The 25,694-nt window shown below is 37.2% G+C and overlaps 1 protein-coding gene across 1 annotated transcript; it reads right to left on the reverse strand.

Moving 5' to 3' along the window:
• Positions 1 to 2,632: 2,632 nt before the first annotated feature.
• SPHKAP (SPHK1 interactor, AKAP domain containing) lies at positions 2,633 to 25,694 on the reverse strand. Its single transcript, XM_032225680.1, has 10 exons — positions 25,641 to 25,694; positions 24,599 to 24,658; positions 22,833 to 23,027; positions 21,076 to 21,325; positions 16,360 to 20,074; positions 10,404 to 10,464; positions 10,018 to 10,214; positions 5,732 to 5,784; positions 5,457 to 5,641; positions 2,633 to 2,776 (listed from the first exon to the last, which is right to left on the reverse strand). Exons 1-10 carry the CDS (start codon positions 25,692 to 25,694, stop codon positions 2,633 to 2,635), a joined length of 4,914 nt encoding a protein of 1,637 aa, XP_032081571.1.

Raw genomic sequence — 25,694 nt, forward strand, 5'->3', positions numbered from 1 at the left:
GTCCAGGAAAATGCCTGCCCCAAAGTTCATGCAATGTTGTTTATGTTGGCTCTTGTATAATTCTTGTATAAACCAGTATTTGTTGATAGTATTTATGATCCATCATTTCTTAATCATTAGAAATGATTTTCTATTTCTGTTTTGAATAGTGTTAAAGAACCGTTGCTGTCAGCAAAGCATCATTGTGTTCCAAAATATCCAAATGCTGGCATAAAGCTTAGTTGTAAATATGTATGAATCTTTAGATTTTGTTATATAGCTCTGAAAATATCAAGTTGCTGGCTTATCTGAACTTTCTTCTACACTATGTATAGTTCCTTTCAATGTAGAAAGCTAAAAAAGTCAGGTGAAATCTCTAATACAGCAATAGACCACTATATTCTACCTTATAAAACATAGCACCTTTCCAAATGTGGAAGGTGAAACCTCATTTGTTTCTGTAGTACATTCAGAAAGTTTATAGAATAAAAAATTAAATGAAACTATTAAGCTGCTAGTAAAATGTATCTATTTGCAAGCAAAAATTCCACATATCGGAAGTGAGAGGAATATTATTTGCATCCACATATCAGAAGTGAGGGAAATATTATCTGCATCGGCTCAGAATATATGATTATATGAATTTAATCTTATATCTTACATTAGTGCTAAATTTCAATTACTTAATAGGCTTTTAGGTTTACTGGTAGTCTGATATTGCTGGTAATGATTTGTACAGAGCTTATCTTCCCCACTAAATAGTTGTACAACATGCTTTATTTCATCTGTATCACGTACAACAGATATTCAGAATCAGATTTAAGAAAGATAAAGGCAGATTGTTAACACAAATTTATTTCAAGTCAGGCTCAGTACTAAAATGTAATATACAGAGAGAAATGTCATCACATTGTTACATTGATATATTATTTGTGCTTGTAAACATTTATTCTACCACTGCAAAATCTGTGTAATTCACAACTAATTTGCCATTGGTCAAAAATAATATATTTCAACAATTCATTCTCTAATAATGTATTATTTTATTGATTTCTGAGTACAAACACTTAACTGACAAACTTTTTTAGAAAATGGCACTTTTCCAAAGCAGACCAAGGTGCTAGTCCAAAGTTCTTCTATGAACAATGGTATTCTTTACTTTTCTACATGCACTGTAGAATGATTATTTTCTATAAAGCCACTTAAATTGATAGAAATGCTGGCAATATCTTTGCTCTGTATATAAGAAAGGGCAGGCATGATTGGGAAATGGTGGTAATTATGGCTCTCTATACTGAATTAAAAATTGCTTTTAAAATAGTGCAAAATAATGTTATTTTTGGATACATTCTAAAATCATAATCCTATAGTGAAAAGCACCCCCTTTTGTGAAAATAAATGTTCAATATCATAATCGCGCCACAATGAAAACTACTAGCAATGGATATTGGCAAGTTGTACTGGAGCTATTTACCAAGTAGTAAGCTGAAGATTTTGTTTACTGCAATCTAATTTACTTCCTTGATTACTGTATATTAAAATCAGATTCTTTAGCTGTTACAAAGAATGTTTGAATAGGATGAGAACTATTTTCTGAGTAGCAAGGTACTAGCTTTTGACAAGTACATTTTTCTGTAAGAAAAATCTTATGTACTATACTTCAAATATTTACAATAAAAGGATACATTAGCTTAAAGATGTTAGAAATAAACTGTTGTTAATAGTATGAAACATTTCATCAGTATAATCTTCCTATTAAGGCATAATGGAAAGCCATTATTTTCCAGGTTTGCCTAATTGAACTTATTTTACTTTTGGAATTAAATGACTATTTAATTCCTGACTGAACCCACTGCAAACTTACTCAGAGTACATGTTTCTATTATTTATTCAGAGATTGAAAATAGTTTTATAAAACACATGAATCATTGTTAAAACTGGGAAATGCTAATATTTTGACAGTGGCCATTCAGGCAAGTGTCTAGAATTCCCAGTGAGACTCGATTCTACTAAAGGAGAGACCAGCATTATATTCACTGAACATGAGTTTTAAGAACTCATTTAAAAAGCTGTTGGGCTTAATTCTTTCAGCAGAACGGACACACTTGTGGAATGACTTTCAGGCTTTTCAGTGCAGTGTCAGCATAAATCTTAATTTGCTCCTTGGGAATAGATTGAAAGCAGAACAATATAGAATTCATTTAAGGACATCTGATATATACTCATTTGTCATTGTATAATCACTAGGAATTTGAACTATAAATACAAAGATTTCTTTTAACTGACTTTTGTTACTGGGATTCCAGTTAGTAGTAAATACATAGCTGGCAGATAGTGGAAAATGTCTTTTTCATTTAGATTCTGTAGAAAAAAAACCCAGTCATTTAATTGCAAATCCTATTCTTTCCAAGAGCAATGCATTCAAAACTACAAAGTCCTACATATTTTACACTGGCTCTTCACTTCTCTCTTTCTGCCCTGTCCTCACTCCTCACTTCCCTTCTTTGCACTGCTTTGGAACAGGGTCATGATGTAGCAGCAGAATGGATACTTTTCAGCTCTATGTTGAGATTTTGAATAAAACAGGGCCACTCACAGATCACTGCCACTTAAAATGGAATAAAAATGCAAATAATATCTTTTAAGAAGGTTTTTATCCTAGCTCAAGAAGCCAGTCAAAGAGACTCAGAGTCGGCCCTTTAGTTTCTTCATGAAGCTTACAAAATCGTACCACAGCATGAAAGATATCACCCACGTTCCAGCACTTCCGGTGCACAAACTGCACAACATCTAAAAACTGGAAGAAGAAGAAAAAAATTTAGAGAAGGTTTTGTTTTTCCCTTTTTCATTTCAAGCGAAGAGATCTAAACTAATACACATTAATTCAGTTTAATTAGTTAAAACAGCTGTATCAAATATGTTGTGCACGTATGAACTGCCCTAAGTCATTGACTGCAGACTGATAGCCAGATCCACTGTTCTGATTCACATTTTGCTACTGATCACTCAGCTAACGATTAATGACAAATCAAATAATCCACATACATTTACTAAAGGATTAAGAGACACATGATAGAAATGAGGACACTATTTAAAAGCAAGTTGTAAAAATAAAAGGTATGTATTATTTTTCCTATAGCTAACTCTGATGAAACTGGGTTGTAGGTTTCTAAAACAGTTCGAATGGCTTTTCAGTGGAAATTAAAACATCCAATACTGGCTCTAAATCATAGAGCAGCACAAAATTCTAGAGAAGTATGTTTCATTCTAATATGCATCAATTCAGCATTTACCTTCTGACATTTTATTTTCACTTCAGACAGTGGGTCAAAGTCTACTAGCCACTTTGCACCATACTATGCTACACTACATCGTATACTATTTTTCTTTGAGGTTAGAAATATTTTTTATCTTCTTGTATTTTGCAATCATTATCTAATTGCTCTTCTTTTCATCTTTGCTTTTCTGGACTATTTGCTATCAGAGTATGGTATTCTAACCTTAAACACACATTTTAAATATGTTACAATAGCAAGTAGATTTCCATAAGCTAGCTTGCAGACTTAATGCATTTAATCTTTCTCACATAGATTTTAGTAATTGATTCAACTATTTACAAAGCTATCAGCTGTTTCTATGACAGAATTTGGCAGTAGTTACTGGAATCTGCATTTAAATAATATTTTAAGTTTCTCAAATATTTTCCCCCTAATACCTAACAGTAAGTCAGCTGTAGTTAAGGGCCACTCGATTATTTAAGATTCAGCAGATTCCTAACATTTTTGCAGCTTATTATTTATAGCAATGATATAACTTCCCACTATTATGCAACCTATTTACACTATGAGCTTGGACCACAGCTTCTCCAATTGCCTTCAAAAGATAATGCTGAATCTGAAGTGAGTTGTTCCAAGCTACCAAAGGGCATTAGGTAAGAGGGAGCACCAATATATGTAAAAACTTAAAAACACCCACTTTATGTAAGCTATCACTTTACATTTACCTGCTTGACCTCGCTACTTGTAAATCTAGGCCTGATTTACAGACGTGATTGTCTCTTACAGTTGTGAATGAACAGATTTTTATTGTGGTGGTTGTGGAAATAACTTTTAAGTATACTGAGTGGCACGTAAATTGTAATACTGTCAATTTCTGGTCTGCTGTCTGTGTGGGCATGAATCAGACACATTTCATAATATGAGTCAATGAAGGGTAATGCACAGGCTTAGATACAAGGTGTTTGGCTTTAAATCCCCAATTATCCCCAGAACACATGGTACAGATTAGTATGTCATAATCTCATGACCTTACTTAGAGTAGTGTGAAGACAAAAGATTTTGTGTACTACTTGGAGCAGCTTAGAGAAATGATGGGATAAAGATGCAACAAATTTACAGGATCTCAATGGCCAAAGATCAGAGGTGGGTTCCTACCAGTTCGCACCTATTCGGTAGAACCAGTTTGTCAAATCTACCGAACCGGTTAGAAGAAGCTCCACCAGTGAACCCGGAAAGCAGGCCACACCTACAGAATAGGTTCCAAATTTTTTTGAAACCCACCACTGGTCCTTGGATATGATTAGTATACACTATCATGCTCATATTTATAAAATTCAGTTCCTCTGTGAAAGATAAGGATGACTACTGCATTTGTGGTGCAATCAGAACATTCCGTGTGTTGAAGTTGTTTTAATGCAAACCAAAGATGCCTTTAAAAAAACAAGTTTACATCATATTCTTATGCATGCCAGTGCTGTGTGCGAGGTAATTTAAGGTGGTTCTGACAAGTGTCGTCGGCATCTTCATATCCGGTCACATGGGCGGCAAGCCACTCTCATCCAGTCACATGGGCAGCAAGCCACTCCCACAAAGGAGGTCACACCCACAGAGTAGGTTCAAACAATTTTTGAAACCCACCACTGCCAAAGACATTTTTTTTTTTGCAATGCAAAACTGTAAGAATACAAGAGTCCTTAAAATGTTATTACAATTTTGTGTCTGGAAAAGTGACATTAAGTCTCTAAATACTATAAATCATATCTTACAGTACGTGGCTTCACTTCAAAATGCTAGTTCTCATTCTGATTACCAATCATGACTTAGCTCCTGGATATTTATAGAGCTATGATTCCTGTCAAGATCTTGTTTTTCCCATATATTCTTCTGGAAAGCTGCCATCTGATATGAAGCCTCTGGAGTAGGAACCAAACAATATACCCTCTTTGTAACTGCCCCCATGCTGAACATGCTGAATTTCTCAAACACAGACTGCTCTTAGTCCCCCTTGCCTTTCCCAGATTATTAAAGATGAAGCTGTTCCACTGAATGGTACACAGGATACCTTTTGGGTATATTATTATCTGGAAAGTGGGTTTGGTATTTTATTTTATATATTTTCTTGCTTGTACACTGCTACCTATCACAGAAAGTGGTGATGGTATATTAAATCTTCGAATCTATCCACCCATTCACAAATACCTTTTCAACTCTGTGTTCCTGAGATTTCTTAAAATAGATCATGGGTATGCCAAGCTCAGATGCAGCAATCCACTGAAGTGTAGCACGCAATTCTGCATCAGGATATTCTGGTTCCAAATCCACATTTATCACCAAGAGATCTTTCTGCTCATTAGTAGTTTCAATAGTCAATCCAGATGTGCATGCTAAAAAGTTAAAGTATGTTTTTTTAAAAAAATTCATAAGGCAGATGCTTAAGAAGAAAATTTCCCCTCATTTTATAATGTATGACTTACCTTCTACCTTTTCTGGTAGTTTGTCACAGAAACCTCCTCCTTCTGTTAAATCACTTAAGAAACAAAAACAACAACGTTTACAAAGAACTTGGGCTCTTACTACATATCCATTCTTTCATGAATCTGTGATTACTTTATGTAGATCAAGAAAAGTAATGGTTTTATTATAAACTATGCTAACAGAAATCTATTGGTAGAGCAATGATAGGAATGAGAGATGTTTTTGTGTTTTGCATCAGCCTTCATAATTCCTTGCCAAAGGAGGCACATCTAGACTCTCTTCAATTACTTTTTGCTATCAAGCAGAGGCCTTTTGATTCAGATTTATCTTAGGTAGGAATTTTAAATATTTTTAAAAAATGCTCAGCAAATCTAGAGCAAAACTCAAGGTAGAGTCAGCACAGGGGGGTGGGGTAGCAGATGGTCAAGGCAGAAGCTTGCATGCATGCCCAGTTTTTGAACCTCAGTCATTAATTCCATTCCATGCCTTTTATAAGAAATGGATTATAGATTTGAACATTGATTGTTAAGGCACACTGGATTTTTAAGATCATTAATTTCTGCAATTCTACTCAAAATGTTTATTGCATTAAACTTTATCAACTGAATTCAATATTTAATATTGTGTTTATTTAAAAAATAAACATAAATGTCCCACTTTTGCATTCAGAAAGATGCATAGAGGTGTTTTTATTTGTCTTCATTCATTTGCATGTTTGGGTTTTGATTCCATTGAATGAAATTGGACTTGAACATGTCTGTCCTTTAGAATTGCACATATATATATATATGGTTATTGAAATGTAAAGAGGTTCCAAAATTGAGATACTGAAAAACGTTTGTATAAAACAACAGTATATATTTATTTTTGTGAGGTTAATGATTATTGGAAGACCATGAAAAGGGTAATTACGCAAAATAATTTAACAATCATTGTGGTAGCCATCCATTGATAAATGGCTCAATTTTCCAGGTATAGATTATATTAGGATATTTCACATACCTGTTTGGAGCTTTAATGCTTTTAGACCAATGTAGTAGAAATAAATCCAAACAAGAAAATATGTTTAAAATGTGTGCACCATGTTAATTATCTTTTCATTTTGAAATTTACAGCTTTTCTTCATCTTAATTGAATCTGTTCTGAACAAGGCTAATTTGTTTCTAAGAGATATCCTCAATGAGATGAATGCAATGCATTACGTTAATATTCATAGAGGTTGAAACGCAGAGGAGGGCTAGTAGCTGCCCTCAGAATGGACAAACTTGCAAAAGCAGCATAAAGAATTATTACTTCCCAATATTTGGAGATCATACTTTTGTTACTACAATTAACAAAGTGGCAGTTGCTTTTATTTTCAACCACATCATAGTCCAGTTTATATTCAATTTGCGGTCAAGTACATCTCCAGTATAAGTTTCACAAGCATCTTTGCCAAATCAGATATCCACCCTATTCCAATGCATCTGATTTTTCTAAATGAGGAACTTGCAATTCTCTCTGCTAAATTTCATTTTGCTATTTTCAGATTTTTTTTAGTTTGTTAAAGTTAATTTGAATTTATCCCAAGCTTAAGCTCAGCTGTTCACTCAATTTTGTGTCTTCTATATATCAGATAAGCTTACTTCCATTTTTTGATCCACAAAATAACACACAGAGGCATTTATGAATTCCAGTGATTATAAGCAGAGGTGGGCTGCTGGCAGTTTGGACCGGTTCAAGCGAACCAGTAGTTCCGACCAACGGCTGGGCCTGCCCACCCAGCCCAACACTATCCCATCTTATATATTGTTGTATTTGGTGCCATGCACATGCTTGCGCACTCACCTATTCGCGTTCTACAGTTTGGAAAACAACAGATAGTCAGTTACCTGACTCATTCAGCACAGGTGAATGCTGGTTCAGCCACTGTAGCAAGCAGTCAGAATCAAGTAAAGGGATGCGATTAGTGGAATATGCATAACTCTTCAAGAAGAAGTCTTTTGCAGGGTTAATTAACAATGAGCAAAACCTGGAACTCTGGATGTATCAGAGCATGCTTCAAAACTGCTTGTTTTGTTTGAAAGAACTCTCCATTATCAGACCTGCATTCCTCTGGTTCCTTTTTCCTGATTTCTTCTGACCTCTTGCCTTGCAAATGGATCTTCAACTTATAACCCCTAGATTGGATATCATAAATGCCTCTGGCTCTAGGACTACAATGGGCATGCTCATTTTGAAATGAAACTTCATGTACAGTAAGAGTTATAGATGTGATATTCTTTCTCTGCATATCTTTTGCTATTTAATTTACGATCTCTCATATTGTTTGCTAACTGATTGAAGTTTGAACTAATAAAATGAGTGGAAATGTGTTAATGCTTCCTGCTTGTTTGGTTGGGCTGTAAAAGTATCACTCTTCAAAATAAACAAAAATGTGTTGCTAGGTGAAAGCATTTACATGAATTACCTTAGACAGCTCCAACAGAAACAAAAGTAGCTATGTATCCTTAAATACTATGATAAGGCTTGAGAGGGAAAATATATGTGGATTGTAGACGTGAATTTGTATATGCAAACCTATTTAATATAAGGGCAGAAAGTTAAATTGCACGTTGTAATGCATTGTAATATTTGTGTGAAAGCTGGACATTTTTATTAAACAGTAATTATCAAACTTGTAATAAGCAACTGTAGGGTTATGTTGCTATTCGCAAGAAACAGCAACTGGAAAGCATCAAGATAAACTCTGAAGCTTTGGAAAAGTTTGCCACACTGTGCACACTGTGAATTTTTGGATTAAAATGAAATGATGTTTCTGTAGGATGACTCCCATCCCCGAACAGCTACTTACTTAAATGCATGAGAAGATGGTATGTTTTCCTGATAAGTTCCAGATCCATAATGCCAAGACTGCTAGAAGTACTGCTGTTGCCATGCTGACAATGCAAAAATGTTAATATTAATGCTAGTCTGCCCCAATACGTACTTGAACACATGTTAACCCAAAGTGACAGGCAGAACTGCTACTTTTCTATTTGTCAGAATGAGGGCATGTAGTTCTTTGCTCAGCAAACCATTATTAACAGAGCGAAAAACAAGGGAAGAAAGTAAACTCTTACAGTAGATATATATCTAGTGATATTAAGTACTACTAAAGAATGAACTAAATCTGAAGTATGCGTTTTGAAATGAAATGTGTTTTCAGCCCAGAAAAGCAAATTATCCTTTTTATAAGGTGATTTATGCCTGCATATGAACCAACTGATATTAGCAGCAAATGTGTGAGATGTATCATTAAAAAGGTATTGCTTTGAAGTGCTGACAGGCGATATGAACACTTGATGATATTGGGTCAATGATGATTGGTTTATATATGTTCTATTATCAGCTGATCTTGCAATGATGAAGTATTTAGTAAGTTTACATTCGTATCTACTTTAAGTCTAATCACATTGTAATCCCTTTGAATATCTTTCCAAAAACTCAGAAACTTCTTATAAATAAGAAGCATCACCATTTGGCCGCATGACATATCAATCTGTAGCTCCAAATACTTGATTGCTTTGGCAACACTGAGCACATAATGTGAAAAACTGAAAACAATAGGAGCCCCTTAATAGAAATTATCAATCGTGTTGGACAAATGATCCAAGAGTGCAACGGCAATTATTTTTATGAAGAGAACAGTTAAACAGTTGTGAATGTATCTACTTTGCTTGGTATTTGTGTCAGCACAGGGTTAGATGTAAGCATTTAGGAAATATGAATGAGCCATAGAATGAAATATCTGTAAAAGGAATAGATTGTCCAAGTATTTTTCCCTTATAGACTGGCCATTCAGGCCTAATAAAGCTATATAGATCTACACATATCCTGAAACTTTGTTCTTGATACCCACAGTCATGTAATAAGACTGACGTGCTTGACAGCAAAAAGGTGCCGTAAATAGTCATTTGTCCTCCAGACCTTTCTACTCAGATTTCTATGAGGTGAATGAGAACTTGGTACAGGAAAGCAATGTGTTAGTCACCCAAATAATATGTGTCAACAATATGGAATGAAAAAAAAGAGCTTGATTGACCAATTAGCTTGTCCCTTAGTGTTTTTCTTATGGGAATGGGCAAACGATTGCTTTGGTGGAATTACAATCTATTTTATTTATTTATTTGCATTGTTTCCAAAGCTATAATGAGGTCTCCTGAGAACTCAGTACAAAACCTAAACCTCTTTCTGCAGAATTCATTTTGAGAAAACCACAAGCCAAACATTAATGCAGTTTATAGCTTGAAGAGCACAAGGTTACCTCATAGATCTCTCGCTGAGTTGCAAATAGCTGCTTGTATCATCAGGATTGTTTGCCAGCTGGCACCAGCTGCTACATGTGCTTTCTTCACTGCTGCTAAGAGGGACTGGAAACTCTTCCACTGCTGTATTGTCCACAGAGGCTTCAGATTCAGGGCAACTACTCAGTGCAAACTGATTGATAAAGAAAAGATGTTCCTGATGAAACAAGAATTATTTCTTACAACTGAAATAATTCCAACTGTCAACACCCTTGTAGCCAGTCATGGAATCATCAGACCTTAATGCAATTATGCTGCCTTTTTAAAAGATGCATCTGTTACCATCTATTTTATGAGAAAACAAATGGTATTCTCTCTTGTAAGGATTGAAGACTGCAGTTGGTACCACCATGCCTCCTATAATTCCATTCCCTTCTGCTTCCTGACAAATCAATTGCCTTTTCCATCTTTGTGGAGCAAAATTAAAATACAGTTTGCTTCAAGGACAGGGAAAATGGAGAAAGAACAGCAGATTAGGAAAAGAATATGACTTCCTGGGGGCGTGGCCATGTTGCCGAGGAGGGCTCCACCGAGCTCCTCAGAGATCTGGTCTGTATATCTAAATAAGATCATAGATAGCGCCCCTTTTTGGCAAAAAAAGGGGGCAGGGAGTAGCTCTGTAGGCGAGGGTCTATTCGTAAGCCACAGCCTTTTTCTTTTTTTTGGCTGTGGACAGAGATTAGATCCAGCCGGAGCAGAGCTTTATCTCCAGCCAGTTCTTCTCAGCTGCCTTTTTTTTTTTGGCAGCCCCAGACAGGCTAGCCCCCCCCAGGACAAAACAAAGTTTTTTCAAGCTAGAATTGATACGGGCGGGTCCCACCCCTGTGAGATTATGCTTTTATTACTATCTTAAATACCAGCACCATTTGTCTTAGAGACTTCTTTGTCTAAATGGACTTCAAAATGGCGATTTCTCTCCGTGGATGATTGATAGTGGAGTACTTAGCCGGTTTTACCTTCCTGCAGACCGCTCCTTAACAAAATAGACTCTTCTTCTTTGGAAATAGAGGGGAGCAAAGCGCTGCTTACTTGTTTATTTATTATGGCACCCAGGTCAAAGAAGCGTCTTGCTACAAATGTGTCTAAAGAATTAAAGAATTTTTACTGGAACCCACAGCCTTTGTCTCCTATGCCCCTCTACTGGAGAATTTCTAACACAGGAATATTTCTTTAAAATGTTTAATGCCTTTAAACAAGAAATTAAGGAACAGCGACAGCTCCCGAGGGACATAATTATACATTTCTCTACAAAAGAATCTAGAAATGCGATTGTGCAAAAGTTTTATAATAACAGTCTCCGAGTTGATGGCCAGAACTTGATTGTCTTCAAAGAAATACCTTTCCAGATGTTAAAGGCAAGAAGGGACTACACCTTTTTAACTAAGGAGCTTAGGAGATCAACAGATTCGATACAGATGGGATGGCCCCTGCCGGCATCACGGTTACATTTGAGAATCAAAGATTTCGTCTTAACTCTGTTTCGGAGGCTCAAGATTTCTATTGCAGGATTCTGAAGGCGGGACTTCCTGACTCGCTTGGAAGAGAGGAGAGACAAGCGGAAGGAGAAGGCAAACGGCAGGCCATGTGGTTGCAAGATGGAGGGGGTAGCCCTTCCTCCCTCGGAGAAGCAGAAAAAACGGAGATCGAGAATTAGACATTTTAAAATACTCGCCAAAGTTGAGGACTGAATGGGGGGTTCGAGACCTCTCTCCGGTAGAAAAAAGCGGACTAATTCTTATTAGAAGGGAAAGCTGGGTGAAACTACTTTGAGCTAGATTTTAAATTAACGTTAGCATAAATTTGATAGTGGTAAACATCAGACAAGCAAGGGATGAGGGTAAAATATATGTGGAATGATTTACGTTGTTTAAGGCTTATTAGAACAGAAAGCCGGTTGGGATTATCTTAAGATAAGTGTAAAAAGAATGCGGAATGATTTATGTTGTTTAAACTCTGTTAGAAGGGACTATTTTAAAACAGAAGGTTAACTGACTCTTGCTGAAAGTATTGTTTGAATATGTGGAATGATCCATGCTATTTGACTTTTATTAGAAGGGAGAGTTGGTGAAATTGCTTTGAGTTAGATTTTAAACAAATGCTAGTATAAATTTGATAGTGGTAAATATTAGACAAGTAAGGGATGAGGGTAAAATGCATGTGGAATGAGCTACGTTATTTAAATCCTATCAGAAGAGAAAGTCGGTTGGAATTATCTTAAGATAGAAATTGATTTCTGTGTAAAGTAATATTTGATCTACGCTGCTTAATTTTACTAAGAAGGGGAAGCTTGGCTAGATTATTTTGAATTACTGTTTGAAAAGGAGGTTAAGAAAGATCACTTACGCTGTTTAAATTTTACTAGAAGGGAAAGTTTGATTACTCTTCTGTAAAGTCATATTTGAATATGTGGCATGAACCACGTTGCTTAAATCTTATCGGAAGGGATCATGAGGTTTAGGAAGAGGAACGGGAGAGTCTACAGAAGGTTGGGGTAAATAGCAAAGAAGTAAGAGACGAGAATAAAATATAGATAGAATGATTTATACTATTTAAGCATAGATAAAGATGGGGGGCTGAGATCAACACAAAGAGTGGTTTCTTTTTCTTTTTTTTCTTCTTTTTTCTTTTCTCTTTTTTTTCTCTCTTCTTTTTTTTTCTGTTTTTCTTTCTTTTGACATATTACTTTTATTTTTTAATCCATATGTATTCAAGATATTTTAGACAGAAGGTAGTGCCAGGTGTGGGCCCTGGGAAGTCGGGAGGATTGGGGATGGGGATTTGTGGGGGGGGGTGGGGGGGTGTTAAAATAGTCTTAATAAGAATAAGAATGTATTTATATACGGTGGTTTTTTCTTTCTTTTTTTTTATTTTTATTTTTTTCCTTGGTTCATTTTACTTTTATCAGATCAAACAACACTCGAATAAAGGCATACACCAAGGAGGGAGGTAGAGGGAAAGAAGAGGGAGGAGTAAGGAAGGAGTAAGGGGAATGTAAGGAGGGTGTCTGGGGAGTAAGGGGAGAAAGGTTTGTGGGGAAAGGGAAGTAGGAGGGGAGTGTTAGAGGGAGAAAGGAAAGTTGGAGGGGGTAGATGGGGTGTATGGAGGATGGAAGGGTTAGGTGGGGTTGTGAATGATGAGTTGTGTTTCCTTTTATTTGTTCGTTTTATTCCCTTTTTCTTTTTTTCTTTTCTTATAGTAAATACCCTGTATATAAGTGATTGCAAATGGAATGTGAAAAATGAATAAAATATATTTTTTTTTAAAAAAAAAAAGGAAAAGAATATAATTAAGAGTTTTAAGCAATGTGACCTTTCTTGCTAGGTCAATACCTGTCCACGATTGTAATAAATTCATCTCTTTATCCACTTTCTGATATGAGGAGAGCGGTGATCAGACAATGGGACAATTCAGCGGCAATGCCCATTTCCGAAAATTCTCTTTATGGATGCTTTCCTGGGTGTTTATTTGGATTAATTTTAAGTACCATGCTAGTTCTCATTTGTTAAGGCATTAGTAAAGCTGTTCATCTCTTTTAGGTTAAATCTGTATTTTATAGGTGCTATTTATGATTTTTGGATTCATTAGTAACTCCTGACAGTTTTGCTTGCTCTCCTTGGTTTTAATGTTGTTCATAAAATATAAAAGAAAGTTATATATAAATATTTTACTTAATTTAAAAACATTTCCTTAAAGGAATAATCTCAGGCATAGTCCTGGCAATTCTCGCAATCTTTCCCTCTTCCATGAAAACATACAAATATTTCAGCTAAGGACCCTATTGTGTAAGTTGGTAAGACCAATGACAATAATTGGGAAAGACATAGTTTTTGGCGTGATAATATATTTCTTCATGATTGAAACAACTTGAACCTTCTAGCTCAGTTATCTGTATATTTGGGAAGCTTCAATATGTAGTATTTCAAAAAGTATCACACATAAAAGTAAAATGAAGGCATCCTCAAAGTATTTTTCTTATCACGTGGTTTGCAAAAAGTTCTATACTGCAATCTAATTTTAATGGGAAAAATCATTTTGTGGCTGCCATTGCTAAATGGCTATGAATCAGAAATCCTTTATAATGTACAACAAATGCCCCAATCTATAAGTAGATCCTAAATTGCATCTGCATACCTCTGCTATTCAAACAGATTCCACATAAATACCATGTAGCAAAGATGATGTTTGTGCAGCAGAATTGCTGCTAGAAAAAACAGTGCTCTATAATCTGCTTTTGATTTCTCTGACCTTCTAACTCACCTATACTTTTCCCCCACCAATGCCCTCCTTTCTGCCCGATTCCTCAAGGTTTTCCTTTTGCTCTTTATGCAAGAAGACAGGCACTGGCAGCAGTGAAACAAGAGGGAAAGGACATAGGAAAATGACATATTCAGGAAAGACATGAGGAGTGACATTGTGCACTTGCTGCTGTGTTTGGAACAGGAGAGGAAGAGAGAAAAAGAAGACTGACTTGAGACAAATCCCTGTGCTTTTCTTCTTTGTGGCACCAGTATTAGATTGAAAAAATAAAAATGCTCCATTATTAATAAGTAGTCCTTGACTTACGATCACAATTGAGCCCAAAATTTCCATTGCTAGGCGAAGTTAAGTGAGATGCATCCTATTGCGCCATCTTTTATGCCAGTCTTAAGCAAATCACTGCAGTTATGTGAATCATGCGGGCGTTAAGTGAATTTGGCTTGCCCCATTGACCTGGCTTGTTGGAAGCTGGCTGAGAAGGTTACAAATGGTAACCTTCAGGTTGTAAATGGTAACGTAATCATATGACCCCAGGACACTGCAACTGTAGAAATACATGCCAGTTGTCAAGTGCCCAAATTTTGATCACATGACCACAGTGCAATGGTTGTAAGTGTGAAAAACAGTCATAACTATTTTTTTCAGTGTCACTGTAAGTTCAAACTATCACTAAACAAATGGTGGTAAGTTGAGGACTACCTCTACTAAGATTTGAGTGTGCAGCAGCATGTGCTCTGGTATCCATGCTCAACAGTTGACAAGCTAGCTCAGGGGTGTCAAACTCACAGCGTCATGGCATCGTCACGTGACATATCACGACTTTCCCCCCCTTGGCTAAACCAGGCATGACCAGTGTGTGACTTATCCAGCCCCTGGGGTGTGAGTTTGACATTCCTGAGCTAACTAATAATCAGGTAGCCACCAAGAAACCAAAGTGTTTCATTTAAAAAAAAATCTTCATCCTGTTTCTTGCCTTTTCTCCTCTATTTTCATCCTTTCTTTTGAATTGGCTTCCTTCTCTTTGCCTGATTTCTAAGCTATCCAATTGAGCCAAGGTGGCGCAGTGGTTAAATGCAGCACTGCAGGCTGACTGCTAGATCAGCAGTTCAGCGGTTCAAATCTCACCGGCTCAGGGTTAACTCAGCCTTCCATCCTTCCGAGGTGGGTAAAATGAGGACCCGGATTGTTGTTGGGGGCAATATGCTGACTCTGTAAACCGTTTAGAGAGGGCTGAAAGCCATATGAAGTGGTATATAAGTCTACTGTTATTGCTATTGCTATTAATTATGCTCTTCCTCCTGTCCCTTCATATATCCCCTTTCTTGTTCTTCATACTTCATCGCAGGGTTAATTTTTTAGGTTTTTTTATCCTGCTTTCTCTTTCCAAACTCAGGATTGCTGGTTTGGTCGATGATGAACTAGGCTGCCTACAATTCCCCAACATACGGTATCTGCATGCAATATTCTCAGTTGCCATTGTGATAATTATAGAATTGATAGTGAGTTGCTTTGCCCTTTTTAAAAATGCCTTTGTTATGGCTAAGAAGGAATGTATGATGATGATTTGTGTTTATCTGTGTAGGTAAGAGTTGTAAGTGTATGAAAGAGCAAATCATGAGGAGTGATTTCAAATCTATTAAAATATTGAATTATGTACTGTAAATATACTACATTTTCAATTGCTTGTTTTTTTTAACCCAATCACCGGAGATGGGTTGTTCCCGATTCGGCTTGGATCGGGTGAACTGGTAGTAGTGGCGGCAGGAGGTTCCGCCCATTTGCCCGGATGCTTCTGGGCATGCATAGGAGCATTGCGCACACACAAGTGTGCCCGAAACGGTAGTAAAAAAATTAGCAAACCACCACTGCCACTCACTCACTACTCTACCTGCTATCTTGGAGCATGGCCCAAACACCCTCTGGGCTTAATCGAGGTTGAAAAAAATGGCAATGCTGTTTCTTTACCTCTCTTGCTTTCCTGCTAGTGCACTACCAGTTTCTCTGCCTTAGAGCCTTACATTCTTCTTTTGGGAAATGAAACTTACCCATGGCTTTTTGAGGAAATTAGCTGTTGTCCTGAATCAGCATCTATGGGTTTCCCTTTGAGTAGATCTTCTCTTGCTTTGCCAGAGGTGACATTAATTCCATTTAAAGGCGCTGAGGCATTATCAAGGTCTTGTCTTTGATCTGTTTCGATCTGGATTAAAGGCACTTCCCTGAGGCAAGAAGAAGAGCTCATGTTTTTTATAGAAAACAATCCAGGGAATGAGGCCTGCTGTTCTTTCTCATCTAAATATCTTCTGTCTCCAAATGGTTTTGAGTAGTTTTGCATCCCTGATGGGATATGGCTGCTTTCTGTGACATGATCTTTCTTTATGGAATCTTGGTGGACGGCAATTAAAGTTTTCCCACTTTCAACAATATTTGCAGCGAGTCTGTGTGCATATTGCTGAACATGTGGTGGATGCTGTTCAGGCTGTGCAACCTCCCCGCTATCTAGAATTATTTTGTTCTTGCACATCAGAGCTTTAATGGAGTTTGCCCAGGTCTCATGAATGAGCATGTCAGTTGCCTGATCAGTCCTACATCTTTGGTAAAGGTAAGAATCTGATTTACAGAGTCCTGAAGAAGATGCTGTGTTGACTGGATAGACATTTAAGGAATCCCGGTGGCCGCTACGAGAAAAGCCATCTAATGAATTTGCCTTAATGGGCATATTTACTGTTAGCCTAGATGCTGAAGATCTGTTGTCAGGGACTGAAGATTGTCTGAAACAAAAAGATGATCGTTGAGAGGGAAGTAATAAGCTGCTGCTCCATTCCTTTGCATTCTTAGCAGAATATACTTTTTCTTTATGTTCTTTGTCAATTTCCTTTAACATGTACCTATAAAACTCTTCAGTTATGCTTTCGGTGCTTGACTGTTTGGATGGGCAACTTGGCTTTACATTGAGGTGGCCATTCTTTTTGGTGACTTGTTGCAGTGCAGATGTTATAATATTATTGGCATTTTTTCCAGCATAGTAGTCCAGTAATAAATCAAACTCTCGGCCTTCAGTTTCCATCTGGTTGACCATAAATCTTGAAAACTCATCTGTAATGCTTTCACAACTAGACTGCTTGGAGACTGAACTAGTCCTGCTTATTGGCTGTCCTAAAGTATTTATGAGAGCCAAAGTATTTACAGATCCTTTAGAATCCAAGCCCTCTTCAGGAATGCTTTCACAACTGGATGCATTGACTCTATTCCATCGGTCACAATGGAGCCTATTTTGAGGATGGCTTGGATTCTGCCATACATTATCAGCCACAGAAAACTCGGCTAAGTTCATAATTTTGGCAGCTGCTTCATTTGCAAAGTTATTGCTCAAATCAAGTGTGTCATCAAGGTTAATTGAGTCATCCACTACCCTATTCATAAGCCATTCTTTTAATTCAGGATGCTCATCGGTTTTTCTTTTGATCTCACTGAGTCTAGGTGGCCGATGTTTTCTCACAGAGGATCCGCTGGTTTGGGTTTCCTTTTTCCTTTTCATAGGTCGACATGGCAGAGCCTGGGGCATCAAATAATCACTTCCTCTTTGCCATGCACAGAACCAAGGCTGCTTGCCATTTGAATTATCAAGGCAAATGGCAGCAATTTCTGTTGCCATGGAAACCACTGTTTCTGCCAATTCTTCTGCAAAGTCTGTTATGCAGTATTTCTCTGCTGGATGCATCAAATATACCAGAGGTCGGGTAGGCAGTATACCTTGATTACCCAAGAATGGTACACTAAGCTGTCTGTCATTGTGCCATGCAGCATCACATATGGGCTCCTCATGATTTTCTGTTATTATGGAGACACTGGAAGTTAGAAATTCTTGAAGGCCATGTATGCCTTCACTGCCTAATGTCTGGTTTTCTCTGCCATTAAATGGAGAGAGTTCTGTCTTTATGTGATTGCTATTTAGATTTATGGGCCTGTAGCATTCTTTTGTAATTCTTTTCAAATACCTTTTCTTGGAAGATGTTTTTCTGGAGGGTGAACTCTGAGCGTTGACTGTAGATAAAGATTCCAAGGCATTTGGCATAATTTCCTCTTTGACAGTATTTGCCACATTTGTCATTAATAGACCATCCGTGTCATGGAAATTACTGGTGAGCTTATTACTGTAGCAGCTTGAGGACTGATGCAATACATCATTTTTTGTCTCTTTTGGTTGGCAGTCCATTACCTGTTTGCTAAACTTATCTGGAATGAAAGTATTTGAGCATTCATTAAGCTGTGTAATGTCATTCATTTTCTTGCAAGTGAAGTAAAATACATTAAAGAGAAGCTGATTTGCAGTTGCAGTAAAAACATCTTGTGTGCTTTCTAAACCTGCATCTATGTTCTTTTCTGAGCATTGTTTCTTTCTAACTTCCTCCACAGAATGCCTGAGAATAATATTGGATAAATTCTGGGCAAGTTCATCAACAATGACTTCATCCAGGAGGCCGGTAGAGGGCTTTGTTGCAGCCTGAATTATTTTTCCATTTACAGACTCCATAAATTCTCCCATAGTTCTGTATGTATGAGGTCTGGTTAATACTAGAGATGCCTCTTTGAACAAGACTTGTGCAATGTTATTGTTCAGATTCTCCATTGTGCTCCCAATGGCTATGCTACAATGGAGTGTAAAAGCTGCTGATGTCTCAGCTGCAGATAAGAGTCCACTTGAAGTTACAGGATACATATCTTTTTTTTCACCAAGTCCATGAACAGCAACTACATTTGCCATCTGAACCATGTCTGAAAGGTCATGTAGAAATGAGTAACTTACAGAGTTACAATTACTGTTGGTACTTCGGGAAGTATTTTTCTCCACTTCACAATTACTCACAATCATTGCAGAGCTCAGGGATTCCTGTTCTCTGAGCTTTTCTGCAGCATGTGGACTTGATATGGTACCAATGACAGTAGCTGCACAAGCCAAAGCTACCTCCAAAGGACTCTGAGTACTTTTAATGGGACTATTGTCTTGGAAAAAATCTGCACCAGAAGAATGTTCAACTTCAGACCAAGGATTTAAGCTTGGAAAGTTAGATCCGGGCCACTCAGACTTATCAGAACCATCTGGACTCTGAACAATAACGATTTTTGGAAGTGCATTCCATGACCGACAAGCCATTTCATTCTGTGTTGCATGTGCTGTTGAAGGGTTGCTGACCGAGATGCTGAGGGCAGTTTCTTTGGTACAAGTTGACTGAGACAATCTAATGAATGCATCTTGCAGGACAGACTCTGCCAAATTTGTAGCAAACTGACCTGTAGGAGCCTGATCATTTCGAATGAGAGGATGAGGTGTTCTTTCAACTTCACAGTTTAACATGTCCAAATGACTTTTTTGTCCTGCAGCTAGATCATCCAATAAAATAACATCCTCTTTAGTTGCTATGGTCAAACATACATTTTCTGATTTGTTGTTATTACTTTTGCAAAAGTCCTTCTGAGCATCAGTGCTGGAGAATGGCTTACATTTCCCAGTTGTATTATACTTTCCAACTTTCCAATTAAGCTGCTTAATGGCTTCATCGACAGTTTCTACAACATTGTCTTCACCGTCACTATTATATTCTTCTTCAGATGACTCTGAAGATCTAGTAGAAGCCGTGCTATCATGGCTAATGCAGCTACCTTTCAGGAAAAAGGGCACTTGGGCCTTTTTGCAGTGCAAGTCTTCACAATCTCCTTCACTGTGCTTTTTGAATTCAGCTGCAAGATGCATATTTTCCTCACCTGGAAAAGAAAAACAATACATTAACCTGCAAAAGCAATACGACTACTATGTTTCTTTTAAAATACAACAGGGTCTTATTTTCTTTTGACCCCCCAAAAAATGGCTAGGTTTTTGAGAGGTGTTCTAATTTTTCTTCCACACACCTTACTTGGCCGACGGGCTGCTTCTTTTGTGGACTGGCTGTGCATGTGCTTAAAAAAGGCCAAATTTTGGGGATAGAGCTTAATTTCAATGCATGCGCACAAAACAGTGCTGAGCCTTCTTTTTGGGATGGGTCCTGTTTTAAAAGAAACACAGTAGTGGCATTTCCAAGTCTGATGAAAAGAAGAGAAAATCATGCTGTAGAATTACCAAATATCTCTCTCATAGATGATATTTTGAATGATATTTAATGACATGCAGGTTATTAAAAATCTCCTTCCATGTTACATAAAAATAAACCAGCAGTCAGGCAATATGCTCAGACTAGCACTTAATAGATAGCAGTGAAGACCATCTGAAGATAGTCAGATACCATGACATGTCCATACCTATGAAAGTTCAGAATTGCTCTCTGAAGCTAAAGTTGGACTTAAAAAAAAACAGGATAGAAAGAGTATCGACACTTTAGAACTTTAGTGTTAGAGAAGATTCTTGAGATGGATAGTCAAGAAAACAGAGGAATGAATCATAGAACAAATCAATCCAGAATTCTCACTCAAATTACCAGATTCAAATGGCCATATCCTGGGCACTTATGTGAAGATTCTAATTTTGCCTCTCTTTCTTCTAATTTTGAGAAAGGTGATAGCAAGAAGAGAGTGATCAGGAGCAAGGAGAGCACTCAAATACAGCATTCATAGTTGCACCATTGAAGGGTCTAAAAAAGTAGGAGGGATAGATAATCCTGAAGAAAGCCTATCTACTCTAAAAATGGATATCAGCTTGATTGCACATTCAATCATCTGCTCCTAAGTAACACAGATGGCTATGAATCTGCACTCAAACCTCCAGATTTTACCCTGTTTATATTCATCATCTTCATCTTCAAAGTGTTCTGATGCTGTGAGAAAATCTTCTTCTATTGAAGATACCGAGCAGTTCGTATCATCTTCTAGCTTCAAGCTGGAGGACTCTATATGCAGCTGCTTTTCCTGTACGAGCTCCAGGCCAATCAGAAACTTGTTTATTTCAAAGATGATGCAGCTTGTGTTCTTCCTTTGGTTTCCTCTTGCACACTGAAGAAGACATATATCTGCCAGCCAAGAACACTAGGGGAGGGAAGAGGAAGAAGGAAACAACACACAGAGCTTGGGCAGATATGAAATAAAAATAAGGCATATTTTATTCAATTTTTTTCACATTCCCAAGCCATTTGTTGGGTAAAAATATCACATTCATAAAATTTATAAAATGATGTATATTCTGCTTGAAAAGCTATAATCCTAAACTGAGGAGTATGCTTGACTGAACAAAGGCATCACATACAGTAAATAGCCAATATGCTCAGGTTATATATGTTTGCATGACTTTGTTAAACTTGATGTCAGATTCTGTTCTTCAGATTCATTTTGTCTTTCAAGGTCAAAAGATATTATGTAATTTGAAAGAGAACAGCTCAAATACATCTGCCCAGAATGATTCTAAGTATAATTAGCTCTGATACAGTCCCAGAATAATAACAGACCCATTTAGTTCTCATCCAATTAAATCAGTCTCTTTTGATAGTACATACATGGATGCCAATGGATTAGAGCCTGTGATTATAAATATTCTGAAAATGCTTACTGTGGATTAGTTTAAACACTTAAAGAAATGCAGACAGTGCATGGTCTGGAGACATTAACAACATGGCTACAAATTGGCTATTTATTTTCTGCAGGTGAGTCGTGATACCCGGTATTTGTCCTTATAGTTATAATTAGGTTGAATTTAATGTTTTATTTCATGAAAAGAAACTTGCACTCACAATGGAATCTCTTCTGGTCATGAAAAGATATTTTATGTGAGAACAAATCTCATTCCATGAAGGTACGCTCCTTCCATTCATAAAATTAAAAAAATTAATATGATCGAAGTCTGTTTTATTAAAAATTGACTAGATAAAAATTATTGAAGTATGTAGATTCCAGGGGTGGGTTCCTGCCAGCTCTAACCTCTTCTATAGAAGAGGTTCCACAAATCTATAGTGCCATTTAGAACTGGTTCCAGCTCCCTTCCCCCGCCCATCCGCACATCATCAAGATGAAGAGCGAATATATAGTGGCTTCATGTAATCCAGCACCTCAAGATGGATTTTTGAGTATTAGGATCACAGTATTGTAGTGCAGACCTATACAAAATGATTTTCTGTGTTCCATTCAAGGGAATTACATGTAATTTAAATCCCAAGGGAGTGGTTTGATTAAACTGAACAGCTATTGATCTTCCATATATAACTTCCCACCCTACATATTTGGTAACATGTATGTATGTATGTATGTATGTATGTATGTATGTATGTATGTATGTATGTATAAATAAGTAAGTAAGTAAGTAAGTAAGTAAGTAAGTAAGTAAGTAAAAATATTTATCAGTACTGTTTCCTAAGGATAAATGAGACATACTCCCATGTACATGGGTACAGGACTATTGCATCTTTATCTTGTTCATTTGTACACAGATACATGAGCATCCTTTCTACTAACTGGCTAGTGTACACCTCAGTAAGTTTCTGCAATTAATTCTGAAATATCAGGACATGAATGCATTTCTAAATTAATTCATACAAGTTCATACCTGGGGCACATCACAATCAGCCTGAAGATTTTCTGAAGTTAATCCACTCAGGAAAATAATTTCATTGTCTTTTGGTGGCTGTACATTCATTGAGGCAATAAACTTTGGAAGATTTGGGGAGATATTGACCAATCTCTGAAACACAGGAATCATGATCTTGAGACAGACAGTATCATATTTGTTAAGATAACCTTGCTATCAAATATAAAATAAGTGTGATTGCTGACATCCTCAAAAATGAATTGAGAATGAATTTCTCATTGATAGTGCCATATTTTTCGGCGTATAAGATGCACTGGAATATAAGACGCACCAAGATTTTGAAGAGGCAAATTAAAAAAAAAATTTTGCACTCTGCAGACCTCCCCAAAAACGGGTCTGTTTTTTGCCCCCCCAAAGGGCATGTATAGCCTTTAGGAGACTTATAGAGTGCTTCTGGGGGCTGAAGGGAAAAATTGAGCAAAAAATGGCCTGTTTTTTGCTCATTTCTGCCCTCCCCAGGCCCAAGGACCAGTCTGCAAGGCTCCTAAAGGCTATGCATGGCCATTTTGGTGAAGGGGGCAGGGTTTCAGGAGGCAAAAAAAGCTGTATTCAGTGTATAAGATGCACCCAACTTTTCAGCCTCTTTTTTGAGGGAAAAAGATCATGCAATTTCACCCACTAGAAATGTCTACAATCCAGATGTGAGAAGCAAGCAGTCATAGTGTTTGAGCATTGAATTTCACAATTAATTGGATTCATGTTCAATTTTTCATCGAAGAAACTCAAAGCAGCATACCCAAGAAGGTTTCTTAGCTGTCCTCTACACCACAAACATCCTGTGAGATAAGTTGTGTGCAGAAGAGTGATTGACTGAAGTCACATTGACTGAGTTGCAAGGCTGCATGGGGATACTGTTGGATCTATTCCTACATGAATCCTATTCCATGTGTACTAGAAGCAGTGACGTGCGCTCAGCTTTAGCCCCGGTGAGGCTGTTTTTAGACTTGTGGACTTCAACTCCCAGAATTCCACAGCCAGGCATGCTCAGTTCCGATTTAAAGCGACAGCATTTTTCCCCCTTGCAAAATAAGTTTTCCCGTTCTTTTTCTTCTCCCTCCCCCTCCTTCCTCCCTCTCTCCCTCCCTCCCCCTCTCTCAAACAGACACACGCACACAGAGAACTTCGATCCTTCTCTCATTCACTCACTCTCAAACACAAACACAGAAGTTGGATTGGATATATTTTCCAAAGGCTTGAAAGCAGCTCCTCTGCCATACCACCCCCTTTCCCTGTTGCCTTCCGATCAAACTTTTGGAATTCCTCCCCCCTCCCCACACACGCACCTTTTCCAGCTGTTTAAGAGACAATTTCAACTCTGCTTTTCCCTGCCCCACCCTTTCCTCTTGAAAAGCCAGAGCTCTGAAGTCAGACTGAGCTAGTCGCTCCCAGAAAACTCTAAAAAGCCTCTAAAAATGCCCTCTACATGAGGCGAGAGAATACTTGCCTCATTTGCATAATAAATTCTTCGCTTGTTAACCCTTGCTTAACTCTTAAAAGGCGAAAAAATCCTTATGCAAAAGAGGCTCCTAGTTCTCTGGCCTCCTCCTAGTTAATACTGAGAGCAGACACCAAGCCACTGTGACTTGAAATCTGGTAGCAACTACCCTGGCTTTAATTATTTTAAGAAAATTATTTAAAATCCTTTCCTTTCCCTAAGGAGACTGGTGAGGCCCCGCCTCCCTTGCCTCTAGTGACTGCACGTCCCTGACTAGAAGAATACTTGCCTGTTTCATGAATTCACTGTTGTAACCAGCTTTGCCTGCACCCAAATTCACAAAGCATACCTGTAATGAGAGCATGAAAGAGAAGTGGGGAAAAAAATTGGAGATCAGAAATTAACTCATTTGTCTGAAGTCCATTTGCAGAATGATAACTTCTACCATAAAAATATCCAAAAGTAAGCAGCCTGTTACTTAGGAGAAGGACTTTATTAAATTAATCTGGAACGTGAGAAATTGATTTATTTTTTGTCCTTCCTAATCTGAGTAGCTAAAATTCTCCAATGACCCTGGGTGAATTTTTATATTATACACAGTACTACTCAATGTTTCCCATACAGGTGCTTGATTTTGATTTTAAAAGCTAAATGATGACTTTCCCCTAGCACCCAAGAAGCCATTCATACACAAATAGAAGTATCTGTATATTTATATGTGGGGTGGTATGTGTATGCTTTCTTCAAAGAAACAAACTATTATGCAGGTGAAACAATGTGATTGTCACTTTATCAATAATAAAACTTTTAGCCCATTGTTACTATGAGGTTTAAATATAGGTTTCTTGTTTAGATTATCAACTAGTTGAGAACTGAATTTTTTCCATACCTAGCTGTTTCTTTGATGCAAAGAAAAAAAATTACAAGACACTTATAAATGGTACTCTGCATATATACGTAGTATAATCAAAGAGCAATACTCTGAGAGCACCAAGTACCCCAAAGTTCAACCCTGAGATACAAATAATGCTCTATTAGCAGTACTATTTTACACACACACACACACACACACACACACACACACACACATGAAACAATAAAAAAAACAAATTTTAAATAAAGTTCTGTTTGAAATTTCAATGAATGTCAAATATAGACAAATACTAGATACATAGGAAGGAGTCAGTGGGAATTAGCTAGAATGTAACAACTTTCAGCAATCCCAGACAACACAGCCAATAGTGAAGCAGACTGAGAACTGTAGCTTTACATTTTTTCGCCAATTTTAATTTTAGTTAAAATGAGAAATAAAACTGGATCTTAACACCAACCATACTTTGTCCAATATCCTGCCCATACTCTAAAAGTAGTGAATCTCTACCCAT

The sequence above is a fragment of the Thamnophis elegans genome, chromosome 10 (assembly GCF_009769535.1).
Source record: "Thamnophis elegans isolate rThaEle1 chromosome 10, rThaEle1.pri, whole genome shotgun sequence".
Classification (NCBI taxonomy): Eukaryota; Metazoa; Chordata; class Lepidosauria; order Squamata; family Colubridae; genus Thamnophis; species Thamnophis elegans.

Bases quoted from the DNA above. Each gene is read 5' to 3' on its own strand.
- SPHKAP (XM_032225680.1), bottom strand. From the start codon at position 25,694: ATGGGTAGAGATTCACTACTTTTAGAGTATGGGCAGGATATTGGACAA. The intron at 10,465-16,359 runs GTAAGTTTCATT...TGCTCCACAAAG, and splicing joins ATTTCCTCAAAAAGCCATGG to ATGGAAAAGGCAATTGATTT. The intron at 2,777-5,456 runs GTATTTGTGAAT...TTCTTCTTCCAG, and splicing joins AGGAACACAGAGTTGAAAAG to TTTTTAGATGTTGTGCAGTT.